The sequence below is a fragment of the Nilaparvata lugens genome, chromosome X (genome assembly GCF_014356525.2).
Source record: "Nilaparvata lugens isolate BPH chromosome X, ASM1435652v1, whole genome shotgun sequence".
In the NCBI taxonomy this organism is placed as follows: domain Eukaryota; kingdom Metazoa; phylum Arthropoda; class Insecta; order Hemiptera; family Delphacidae; genus Nilaparvata; species Nilaparvata lugens.
Window position 1 is genome coordinate 83,501,977 of NC_052518.1, and position 13,900 is coordinate 83,515,876.

Here is a 13,900-nt window from a genome sequence, read left to right on the forward strand (position 1 = left end):
ATTGCAATTCAAATAATTCTAAATTCCTAGCGTTTCTCGCCTAAATTTCCCATCGCGTTTCTCGCGACATTAACTTTCGTATATGGCAATAGCGCTCGTATAACGTTTCTCCAGACATTTTTGACAAACTGTCTTCTGTAACATACTGACCTGGAAAAGCGCACTAACATATTTAATTTTTACAATATTGATAGAAATTTCAAATTCATTTATTTGCCATGAAATAATATACAAATTGATAAGATAAATATTGTCAATTAGAAAATGGCATCACCGGCAAAGAACAATTTGTGCGCCGTCAGTGAGTTCGAACAACTAGGTATAACAAACATGTCAATAGAAAAGAAAATAGAGCTTATTCAAACCACTAAAATAAATAAAATTACGGAAACTAGGTCACATCTCATTCTTTACAAACACGATAAGACAAATAAGTAACAAAATTACAAGCAAATGACAAAAAATCAGAAAGAGGAAGCTATGACAAATAATTTTTCAGATTTATATCAAAAGATTGAAACACTGCAAAATGGAAATTATTCTTATTGAACGAAAATCCTAATTAAATGCTGCAAATCAGCCCGGCGAAGACTTCTGCTACTGCAAAAATTGACAACAGGTTGTTTATAACGACTAAGTGTAAATTCGATTAAATATTTGCAGTAGCAGAATTCTTCGGGGTGATTTGCAGCATTTAATTTGGGTTTTCGTTTAATAATTACTATTTATTAGCATTTGAATAAATAAAATTTCTCATGAATTTCCATCTGTATATTGATAGAAAACGGTTCGGTAATTAGGTAATTTTGAACAGGAATAAAACAATTGTGAGCTCTGTGGTACCGTACACTACACAATGTACATCAACGATATTTCTATGCAGAGTATGATTGTCGATTCTTTCTAAGGTTTGGAAAGACAACATTCAATATACTCCCTTCCGATTCCTAATTTTGAAGAAATAGGCTACCTAAGTTGTTAAATACTTAGTCTATCTTTTGAAAAGTTGAGAACTGGCCAAATTGAAGGACATATTAGTAGTTTGTCAGCTCTAAAGTCATTAATGACTCTGGAAATTTCTGTAGACTTTTAGATTAATTAATCTAATAGTCTATAGAAATTTCCAACAAGACGCTGGAGGAAATATAATTGACCGAGCGAAGTGAGGTCTAAGATTCAAGTCGACGGTTTGGCATTTCTCTTTATATGTTTAAATGTTAATATGTTGCGCATTTAGGGCGAAACGCGGTAATAGATTTTCATGAAATTTGACAGGTATGTTCCTTTTTAAATTACGCGTCGACGTATATACAAGGTTTTTGGAAATTTTGCATTTCAAGGATAATATAAAAGGAGAAAGGAGCCTCCTTCATACGCCAATATTAGAGTGAAAATCAGACTATAGAATTAATCATCTTAGATCAGCTGTCTAGTGGACTATAATTTATACTACCCGTTCAAAAACATCGATCATTCTTGAAAATGTATCTTTCCATAAGCTGAGGCCATGATTCATTTGGAGTTATATTTATAGAAAACAGTTCTAATCTGATAATTGAAATTGCAACAAATATTATTGAAAAGAAATTTATTTATAAAATCATGAATAGTAAAAAAAACGAAGTTTGTAGGAAATCAGTATTATGGTAGTTTATTTTCTTAATTTCAACACACCGATATTTCGCCGACACGACAACACAGAATGTTCTCTGATGGGTTGATTGAGTTGGCGTATTAACGACAGCCAGACCTGATAACAGCGCTCACATTCAGATTCCGGGACGACACGTCACGGTACGACAGGACAGAAAGCTCTATATTTATTTAGGATTTTTTCTAGACATTTTAAATTGATAAATAATTTATTTATTATTGAGAAAACATAACAACAGGTCAATGTAACTTACAGAGCGCGAGGTCTACTGTTTACAGAAATACTAGTAATTATATCTATATGGGTAGGAATAATGGTTATATCATAAAGGTAAATGTCAAAAGGTTCGCATGAATACAGATTTTCTTTGATCGAAAGCTGAGTTGATCGAATCATGAGTAAAAATGCATGAGCAGCAATACAATTAATTATTGAGTGAGTTGACGATGAAAATGATAAATATGTTATTAGGTATTATTAATGATAATAATGAGTTATTAGGGACAGAAAATATAAAGATTCAGAGAGAATACAAATGTAATAATTAAACTCTATTAAAAATCAATCAAATCATTACATAATGAATATATGTGTCATATATTATAAAATATAGGCCTATGATGTGAAATTTTAAAATGTAATATAAATATATAAAAATAGGCAGGCCTAATAAATAAGTATAAGTGTATTAATAATAGTCCTTCTAGGATGTTTAATTTGTAAAAAAGGAATTGTTTCATTGAACAGATGAAAGAATTACATGAAAAAATCAGCTTATTAATAGTAGATCTAAATTATTAACTCTCCAATATGTATTTGGAAAAATCATTATTTTCTCTTGCTTGGTAGCGTTCATGTCATGAGCTAATTATATATAATTATAGTACCGGTAAAGGATTATTCTTGATCAGAAGTACCGGCAGTCAATAACATATTTATTTTACTTTTTCTCTAAAAGCTCAGCAATAAAATAAATCAATATTCAATTACCGTATTGCAAATTGTATTTTTCTATTATTTGCAGTTGTTTTATCATCGTGTACGGTATAAAATATGGTATTTCAGTAGGATATATACAAAAATTCTAGTCATATTATCAGCTATTTATAAAAAATATATAACTCTCAACTAGGTAATACTATAATTACTTAAAATTATTTTCTAGTGGAAGCTGCTAAAACACTGAATTTTGAATGGTTTAGGTTGAAATGGATGGAGAGTGAAAATTGTATCACTCAAGATATACAGTGAAGAAAAACAATAACTATTTTGAATTTTTGATAATTATTTTTTAATTATTAAAAATAGCCGATGTGAGTAGGCATAATTACAGTGTGGTGAATCAAGACAATATACATTTGAATCAGGCGCTCAAAGATAGTGTGGTCAACCTGGATCTTGTATACGTCAGCTAATGCCAACCTTTGAATATCCAATTTTGATATTTTTCTCAAATACTTGTTCTCAGGAAAATGGCTTATATTTTCCAGAGAGATAGTCCTCTTATTACAATATATTCAAAAATTGATTGAATAAATCAATAATTTGAATATAAACTTTCTTTTTCAAAAAAATCCCTATTCTGTCACGTCAGTGGTCTGCATCGAACTATATCACTACGTCTGCGCGCTCACCAATTTGGAATAATCAGGGAGACAGGCTTCTCGCTTCGTTCAGTGGTGGAGAGGTTGATGTGTGTTGTGTGTCATTCATTCTGCTTGAGGAAATTGATCATCTATGTGACGTGTAAAATTTCAGTTTAGTGAAGGAATGTAATTCAGGATTTTCCATTGTTATTTAATTTATTGCTTAATCTGGTTCCGAAAATTGGCGAAAATGACGCAGATACTGCCAATCAAATTCCAAGAGCATTTGCAGGTTGGTTCACTTTTTCAATTCTATCCTCTCCTCTCATCAACGCCCCTTTATAACATTTTTATGCTTGCAGATCCATTGTTTTCATGTAATTTAGCACACACAATATGTATTCAATATCTCCTCTAGCTATTACTCTTCATTATTCAACATCAGCCTATGAAAAATTTACGCCTACTAATGTAACGGCATTACCGTACCGTACGGCCTAATTTCGTGGAATGGGCAATTGATGCCGAAAAACTGAAATAAATTATTATCTCTTTATTCAATGTAAATTATGAAATCAAATCATAAAATCGATAGCTTATTTTATTCATAATTTATTTTGAAATCTCAACATGTTTGTAAAGCTAAATAGATTACGTCTTAGTCTTGTTATTTCATGAGTAATGAGTAAGTTATTGAGTGTGCAATTCAATTCACGTTTCTGTTAAAAGTTATCACCTTTGTGATAATGGTCATTATTATCACCTTTGTGATAATATAATTATTATAATGGTTGAAATGATAGTTCAATTCTTTCATTGTGTTTTCCAGCAAAAGAATATTACTAACCTACCCATCCAGAATAAGATGAATAGTGTACTATCAGTAAACATAGATGCAATCAATCAACTTTTATTTTCAACTTTTATTGATCGACCTAAGAAATAAAAATTTAGAGCACAATCTAAGTTATGATTTAATAACCTTATTCACATTTATGGAAAAATATTGATTTTATCATATGATGTAATTAGTAACCTTAGGCTATCTACATATAGAAAAATCAATATTTTTCTATATGTAGATAGCCTAAGGTTACTAATTACATCATATGATAAAATCAATATTTTTCCATAAATGTGAATAAGGTTATTAAATCATAACTTAGATTGTGCTCTAAATTTTTATTTCTTAGGTCGATCTAAACTGATATATTATATAATACTAAATTATATGCCTTCACAATAACAAAATGAATGCCAAACAAGCTGAGTGTTAAACGAAACAGAAGTACTCATGATTCTACACAAAAATCATGGAAAATAGTGCAGAATCAGCCGATTGTCACTGAGCAAATGCCAGAACGGTTGGCGAAGACATTTCATTTCCGATCAAGAAAGAAATTTGTGGCCGGCTAACTGTTGATTTTTCAGGTCACAACTCCAGCTGTTACACATGAAAACAGATAATTCATATTCAAAAATCTCTTCTCTAGATGCTTAAGATACGGTTCATAGAAAATTATATAATTCAAAAATACAAAGAAAAATATAGCCTGACCAATCATAGTTTGAACTCAGTATTGAAAAATTAAGTATTAATCATATGTTTGAGAATTCCCTGAAAAAGGGAAGTGTCAAATAGAAGTGAGTGAGATAAGGATAGGGGAATTGCCGTTTTTACACTTACTATACCGATTTTCGGTTAATCAACATTAAATCACTGAACAAATTTTTCTCATAAACAATCTCCCCATTTATTCTCCTTTTTCAGATATGTTATGTCACTGTCCTGACTCTCAAATCCAAAAAATCTTGAGATTTGCTATCAATTTTTACCAATTCACCCCATTAGTCATACTTTTGAATGAAATAGTTTTTTAGTATGAAAACATTAATCTGTGTAAATTATGATGTAGCTATCCTCAAAAAAGGTAGTTTGAAAATTCAAAGCCTTAAAAGTTTTTATGCTAATTAGTAATGTGCAAAAGTTAGACAAATCTTCTAAAAAATTCTTGCTTTCATTATGAGATAAATATTGTTGATTTCATGGATTCCAAATATGTCTGGAATCAGACCAGAGACCAAAGAATTGAAACCTTTCCAATAAAATAATATATAGGCTAGTAGGTTCAGTTCTAAAGTGAGTATTAGACTATCAGATATCTTATGAAAGATCCTTGGCTAACTTGTATCAAAGGTTTTGCCAACCTATTTGTATGTGATACAAGTTATAAAACATTAACTATTACATTATCAAAGATGTTTGATCAGAGATCTTTGTCAAAGACCTAAAATATGTTGTAGTTCAATATTCTTCTATCACCGTTTATTACTATGTTTCTAGAATGCAAATTGCTGGTTGCATATGCATGATCATCGATGAGATTTTGATTACGTTAATTACAACGGTCAATTGGAGATCAATCTACGATTGATATTTCATTATTTCTGCTACTGGACAGGACAGAACAGATGAATAATTAATTAGCTATTTCGACTTCTAAATTGGACAAAAACAAAATTTATGATGTGATAAATTGGCGTGGATTGACGTTATCAGGAAATAAATTATCAGTATTTTAGCTTGATATACAATGGAGGTTTGAAAAGAAAAATCAATACTGAAAATTTGGAACATCCGATTTCCTCAAATCAATAATTAAAGCTCATTTTTGTTAGGCTTCGGGGATTTAATAATTTATGACATGTATTGATTTCTTTCATCCCCTGCTTGTATGGTGGTAGGAAGAACAGACAAACGTGGACGAATTTGTCCTTCTATCCTTACTTCAGTAATATTCACGAACGTAATAAGTGGGGAAATTTAGTGATTGGTTGTGTTATGAATAGAGGTTTAAGAAGAGTGAAAAAAGAAAATTAATCACCTTTTCATTTATTTACATTACAATGTTTTAGCAAGCAAGACCTCTACCTTAAAAAGAGGCGAAACATTCGTAGAGAAATTACTGGAAAATGGAAAATGATTTTCCATTTATAATTCAATGAAAGAAAATTATAAGTTCAGTTCAGATTCTGCAATTTAATTGCTAATCTATTTCAATATAACAACAGGAGCACACTGTTGCCGGTTTTTTCGCTGATTCTATCAAAAAGGCCTACGATATTTTTTCTCTCACACTATTAGCTCACAGGCTCTCTGGATTGTGGCAACCTGTCAGCACTGTACTCCACATAAGAGCAATGCTGTAATTATTTTATTTAGTTATAATTTTTCAGGGGTTCCCACAGGGAAGCGGGAATGGAAGTGTTGGGGGTTTGGACGCAAAATCAAATCTTGGGCGGGAATCAAGGTTAGCAGTCTTAAAAATGACCCATTATATTGGGGGTTAGAAGCTGATTTTTTCTAAATTTAGAGGGGGGCATGTTTAATACAGATCTAGAAAATAAATAAAAATAGAAATCTGAGTACCCTTTTTTAAAACTATTTCGTCACGACATGTTTCGGCTATATAATGCCATTATCAAGTGATTGGAAATATTAATTAAGTTAATATTAATATTATTAGTATTAATAGAAAATATTAATATTTCACTTGATAGCCGGAACATGTCGTGACGAAATAATTTAAAAAAAGGGTATTCAGATTTCTATTTTTATTTATATTCAAAAGTAGCCCTAAAGAAAAAAGTCATATAGAATATTTCATTCAATTATCTATGAAAACTATTTTCTCTCAGAATTGTCCTAGTAGTATAATTTGCAGTTGAGAGTATTGAATCAATATCAGCCCAAGCATTCTTCAAGTGACTTCTTTTTTCAAACTTTTTTGTTGATTCAGAAGTGTTATTTGCTGAGTTGACGGCTTGGCTCTAATTAGGTGAAAATAAATTCTATTTGACAGAGTTCTTAAATGGAAGATGTTCCCTATCCATGGTGCTGAGTGATAAGATAAGATTATACTCAACCATCAAGTACAAACCAAACGATCTGTGAATAAAGCCTTCATTCTTTGCTTCTAAAATGATCAATTTTCTCCTTATTTTTGAGACATGTTTTTCCCATTATAACGGAAACATTTTTTCATGTTTGCATGAATCAATAGATTTGTTTGAACGCTTGATAGTTTGACTTTCTATTAAAGAACATAATCATTTTTTAGCACCGAAAAAATTTAGCAAACACATTGAGCACTGTCGGAGAATGACGAGCTCAGTCATTATTCTATGAAAAGTTCGTTGAGTTGACAGAAATTGAAACTCAAGCAACAGATCATTCAAAATTCTAAAACGCTTGAAGATATATCATTGACAACTCACAATAAATTCAGCCTGTTAATGACGATCTTGAGAAGCTTCTTATTTTGTTTTTACGACATCTGAAAAGATGCTGAGTCTGCATTGAGTCTTCAAATAATAAGCATTGCTACAAATTTTCTCCAGTTGTCATTGCACAATATTTTGTCTTAGTATTCACTGAATGTAGTGCGCGTTTGTTGCCGGCCCGGTTAGTCTAGTGGTTCGGGGGTTGCAACATTCAATCTACTGGATCTGTCTGGTCGTGGGTTCGAATTCCACTGGTAGGCATGATCAACATACTGTATATTATCAGCAGCATTATCTTTTTCATTACTCATGCCTATGTGGACATCATCCGCAATATAATAAAAATAATTGAAAGCCTAATATTTTTTTCAAAATAATATACAGTATAATTATTTCTCCACAATTTGTGAATCAGTTGTAATCCTTTATCTTTTTCCAATGCATTTTATTCAGTTGTACACTAATAAATTATAATAATAAAATAATCAATTTTCAACACTCCCAAATATTCCTAGCCCTACCAGCAAGTGAACCATTAAGTTTGGGATTTCATATATTTTTATGAGGTACTACTGTTGAATCGTTTTTATCAATATAAATGTATTTTTCTTGGAATTGAATCCTTGATTGTGTGCTTGAAGATGAGTATATTAGTGAAAGCCTCTTTCTTCTGGTTTACAAATTTTCAAATCTATACTCAGAATAAATAAAATTTATGATTCACATATCGAATATTCGTGAATTAGTATCTTAACAGGATGATTATTTCGGCTTGATATGGGTTTGAAGTATTGGCAATTGGAATAAACTTTGAAGCTAATACAATAATAAGTTACGGTAATGGGCGTTCAAGAGTAGAGGATTTGTCATATTCCCATTGAAAGTAACAAATATGACTCTGCTGAATTCACTTTCAAGGTGTTCACCGAAGAAACATTTCAAAGATGACCTAACAAAGTTATGTAAGTCATATTTCTTATGATGAACCCTAACAAAAATGATTCTGCTGAATTTACGTTCAAGATATTGATTGAAGAACCATTCACTGTAGCTCAAGTAGAACACAATGACTTTATCATGAGGAGATAACAGTGAATGAGTCACATGTCCATTACAATCGATTTATGTACAACAGCAATCTGGAATTAAGAAAACATTTGTTGAATAGGTCATTTAACAAATACGGTTACACCACAAACGAGAATACTGTTATTAATGCATTTATGTAATCATTTGAGTTACTGTGTCTCAATTCTATTAGACAAAGTAAGGAATGTCCTACATAGTTCAAGTATGAAAAACAAAGAATTTTTGGCTGAGTATAAAATATACAATGTATTGGTACTTTTATATTATTGTATTTGACACTTATTACATGTTTCTATTACAACAAAATTTGTTTTACTTGGCTCCGTAGCAAGGATTTTGTCAGCTGAAACATGGAGAACAAATATTTGAAATAGCTAAGCCACAATATAAATGTATTCCAACTTATGAAAGTCTCGATTTCATTAAAAAAACCAATCCGATAGGTGTTCTTTTTTATTCAGAGATTTTTTGTCAAGAATTCATCTTACTGACAATATAATGATGCGGGTGGTAGGCCTAATAGATAAATAAAGTGTAATTGAAAACGTTTAAAATGATGTCCCAATTTATTTAGCTTTTCAAAATGAAAATAGAAGAAAACAGTTCCAACTATTTTAGCTGTTCCTAAACTGAAATACCATAACAGATGGTAAAATATATTCATTGCAATATGTAGCATTTTTTTTTCAATAAAAACATGCTCTCATTATTCAGTGGTTAACTGCATTAGATTCAATTCTTTAGTTGTATTGTTTCATATTTTTTGAACTGATTCAGTCGCTTTGCTTGTTCACTATTGTAGTAGACTCGCTAACTTCCTCTCTGTCCATTTCACTTTGATTATTTCTTATGTGCTGAATGCTTTTGAACTGATAAGCTGATTGTGCCATTTCGTAACTGAATGTGTCATTGTAACTCACTTCTGGTTAATTTGGGGCGTAACATGTTGACGATTATCAGACGCGCAGTTGACTCACTATTAATAATTCAAACCAATTTAATCGATTTTTAGAATCTTTATATTGATTTGTTAGAAATTTGAGAGCGTTGGCAACCCAATAGAACTTGGAACTTGCTTTAGCCTTCAAATAAGATTATATACGTTTTCATTTCATCTTGTGGTTGAAGAATTAGAAGACTGGTTTTTATAGTATTTATGTGTTTGTAACTTTTGACAATTAAGGGATGAGGGATGATATGAAAATGAAAAAAATTGTGAAGGAATTGATAATAAATTATGACCTAAATTTTTGATCATAAGATTTCTAACTACAACTTGTTTATTTTTAGACTAATTCTTATTTTTATTAAACTTGGGATAAATGGTTTATTAATTTTGTAAGTTAAGATTTCTAAGATTGATACTCGTTGCAGCACACAAACCTCTGGTTTTGCTGGCAACGCCTATAAGCTAATTTTGAGAAGAATTATTATTTATTTCATGTTAATGTTTAAATTAAGTTTTTAATTGTGTTATTGTTTTGAAAAAATTGTATTGTATTATGGCAAATAAAGAATTTGAATTTGAATATTTTGTGTAGGCATTATTAGGGCTAAATGTATTAAATATCCAGTCGTTTGGTTCGCTTATGATATTGGAATATATTTACATATTACATCATATTGAAATGACTTCCCAATGTGACATTCCAATAAAATAATTATGTTTTTGGCTACAATTACTTGAATAACTCGTGATTAATAGTAATATACCAGATAATCTTCTTTTTGAAAATCTATTGAAGTTCTCATTAAATGAGATTATGAATAGCCTAATAATATTTTTAGTGATGGAGAACCATGTGAGCTTTGTTGTTAATTCAAGTATAAGATTAACGTGAAATGTAAATTATTAAATTTGAAATTTAACGATTGAGATGAAAGTTAAATGTTTTTGTTGGAATTTGAATGATTGAGTTATGATGAAGTTAAGATCTTCAGTTTTTTTTATTATAGATCTAATATACTTGAACTGGCTTAAAAGTTGAAAAAGTTTGATTAAACTAGTAATTTCCATATTAAAATTAGAAATCATCAGCAATCATCACTGAACTCAGTTAATGAAGTTATAAGAATATATTAATATATCAGGTATAGGCTAATTTTTGCAACAAGCGCCTGCAAAAGCACTCCAATTTGAAATTTTACTGCTCTGATACTTTGCTGATTAAATTGTACTCTTCCTTTCAATACTGTATGACCTTTTAGGTGTATTTTATTTTCTTATTCTGGAAGTGCTTCGGTAATATAAGTGCTTATAGATTCGAGTGATAATGGATTGGTGGGAAAGGTGAATGATGGTGGAGGGGGTTCTCCTCCCCCCGAAACGACTGATGGCGGATTCACCTATCCATACGTAAAATCAATATGTCTGAGAGCTCCTGTCCGTTACCTTAGAAACAAGAATTTGCCATAATAAACCTCTCTACCAACAGGAAAACGCAGAGATTAAATGAAGCCAGCGCTTCCCGAACAAATATGCTCTACCTTTTATACATTTGAACTGAATATTTAAAACAAATGTGCTCATAGAAATTCAATTCAACTCATTTTTACAATACGTTTTTATTCTTTTATCGTTTTATTTATTAAATCGAAATTTATATTAAAACAGTATGCTTTCTGCCCATGCCAAATTTCTAATTCTTGTTTAGAACAATCAAAATCAAATCAAATTTATTTCATCAAATTGAAAATAATACAATCTGAAAGTAATGCTCTTTTTATACTGTATCACATAAAATTCGTATTAGAAATCGTACTAAAAATAATAAATTTAACTTCTTGTAAAAATATAGCTATATGTCGGTTCAGTCCTTATCATTTCAGTTCAATCCTTATTACAGAAACTCATTTTATTTCATAATAAATGTATGGTTCAATTATTCCTATATTTTTATTAGACATGTGATCTAATATCACTTACTGCTTTCAAAATTATATTTGAATCTTGCTAGATTAAAGTTGAAGCAAGTGATGTGTTTATATGCACAAGTGAATTAATAGTGATAAGGATGTGTGTTCTTTTATGACGTGGCCTATACTTGTAATACTTGTCGTTGACAATAAAATGGATTTTGATTTTATATGAACTGATTAGTTAAGTGACTACTAAAAGAACTGATAAGACTATATAAACTATATTTCAATATATTTTTTTTTGTCGAAGATGATATCCTTGACTTGTGCGTGGGTTGTTGTGATGAGAGATAAGTTTTCAGGTAGGGTTCAAACCATTGGGAAGTTTTGTAGCTCATAAATATCTGTTAGCAAAACTTGAAATCCGATAATACGGCGCTTATCTCACTTTGTGCCTGCGTGGAAAACCGTGCCTGAGGAGGCGTGTTGGGGTTCATCCAGTGGATAATATTGACAAGATTATTTCCAAAAAGAAATTAATATGACTAATTCAATTTTAAAACAATTATAAAAATATATTAGTTCATGTTTTAAAAACAACCCTTTCTTAGTTTTATTTCTAATATAGAACGAATAATTGTATCAAAACAAATGCAGCCAAAATCTTTTTAATGAATCTATCGGTAAAGTTTCAATAAGCTCTCAATGCAGAATCTTTTGAAACTTTCTAATAAAACTTGACTTTGTTAAAGCTTTTAGTAATTCTAGAGCGTTTGATAAAGTATGGTCATTTGCGTTCTAGTAGAAAAAAAAACAATTTTAAGGCACATGTAACTTGAATATTCCATACGAAATTTATATAATTATCATTAAAAACATTCAACTCTGAATCTTGCAGTTGATCATTTAGGCCCGCGAAGAAATATTCACTCAAATTGATTCATCGTTTTATTTAGGCATGTATAATTTGTTCCCCAGTCTGAAGTGTCTCAAATCTCAATAATTTCTGGTAAAGGTTTACATTTTTTTTGTATGATAATTATTTTAGTTGGATTATTTATTGTTAGTGTCGGTCAATGATTTATCATATTATTGATGAACTTACTTTAATCCTTGTTATCCTTGTAATGCTGTTGTCAAGTTATTTTTCTGGACGTTTCTGATAGAATTTGTGTTGGTATTAAAATGACAATCCCACCAATTGGATTTTTTCAATCTGTTGGATTGTGCATTTACAAAACAAGAAATTGGTTTTTGTTAAGTGTGCACGATACCGGTAACCTATAGTTAGACATAATTTGTATTTCATAATTTTATCGATTGAAAGTTATAAATTTGGCAAACTAATGTATTGTATTTCTATAATACTTTGTATTATTTTCAAATGCAATTTCTTCAAAAACTTGTTTCTAAATTTGAAACAAATTTTTAGTTCTATTGTTGTGCTTCATGTTGACGTTTTTGTTGTTTTGCAGCTCTCTGGAGTTGGAATTAGCCAATCGAGTGTCAGTTTCAATTCACTGACAATGGAATCGGATAAATTCATCTGTGTGAGAGAAAAAGTTGGTGAATCCTCTCAAGTGGTGATTGTCGATCTCAATGATACGGCCAATCCGATCAGACGGCCGATTTCGGCCGACTCAGCCATCATGAATCCAGCCAGCAAAGTGATCGCTCTGAAGGGCAAAGCTGGCACCGAAGGAACTGCTGCTGGTAAATTTCAAATTCAAATCAAATAATCTTTATTCCACAATAACTCAATAGAATCTATTCCTTCCTTCCTTAACTCTGGAGTGTATTGTTTTTCCAGACACCTTAAATATAATGTAACCGTTCAATAGTACGGGTTGAATACATGTAATACAAATATCTATGCCGTACACTCGAAATTTGAAACTGTGAAATGTCGTTTCAATTTGCCAACTAGCCAACTAGATTCCAACTCAAATCAACACTTATATTCCTTCCACTTCTATGGCGTGTATATCTTGTTCAGATTTACCACTAGTAGGTAATCCGTGCTTCGCAATGGTCTATTTTAAAACTGCAAAATGAAAACTTGACGTAATAAAAAATTCGAAATTTGAAAATAGGCCTATAACCATCCTCGGTTAATGAAGAATCTTTATGCAAAATTTCAAATCAATCAGTCCAGTAGTTCAGACGTTATGATGTGTCAAACATAATTTTGAATGAAAAAGACTAAGAAATTGTCAAAAAAAAGTATTAGTGTAGTATTGTCAAAAAAAACTACACAAAAAGTGAAACATAATTTTCCTACATCACGTACGTGTATGAGCCAGCTCTTTCCATTATTATAGTAAAGATGATGGATAGCTGGATGATTTATCAGTATCTTTGAATGAGAATAACTTTTGAACGGTTTGAGAAATCGGTGCGGTTTTTCAGTTATTTTTATTCGAATAGG

The 13,900-nt window shown here is 30.7% G+C and overlaps 1 protein-coding gene across 1 annotated transcript in view; it reads left to right on the forward strand.

Moving 5' to 3' along the window:
- The first annotated feature begins 3,315 nt into the window (after positions 1–3,315).
- LOC111045230 (clathrin heavy chain) overlaps positions 3,316–13,900 on the forward strand; it is a 41,237-nt gene continuing 30,652 nt past the window's right edge. Inside the window, exons 1-2 of the mRNA XM_022330587.2 lie at positions 3,316–3,532; positions 12,948–13,185. Of these exons, the coding sequence (XP_022186279.1) occupies positions 3,491–3,532; positions 12,948–13,185 (280 nt within the window). The 5' untranslated portion in view covers positions 3,316–3,490. The remainder of the gene's footprint in view (positions 3,533–12,947; positions 13,186–13,900) is intronic.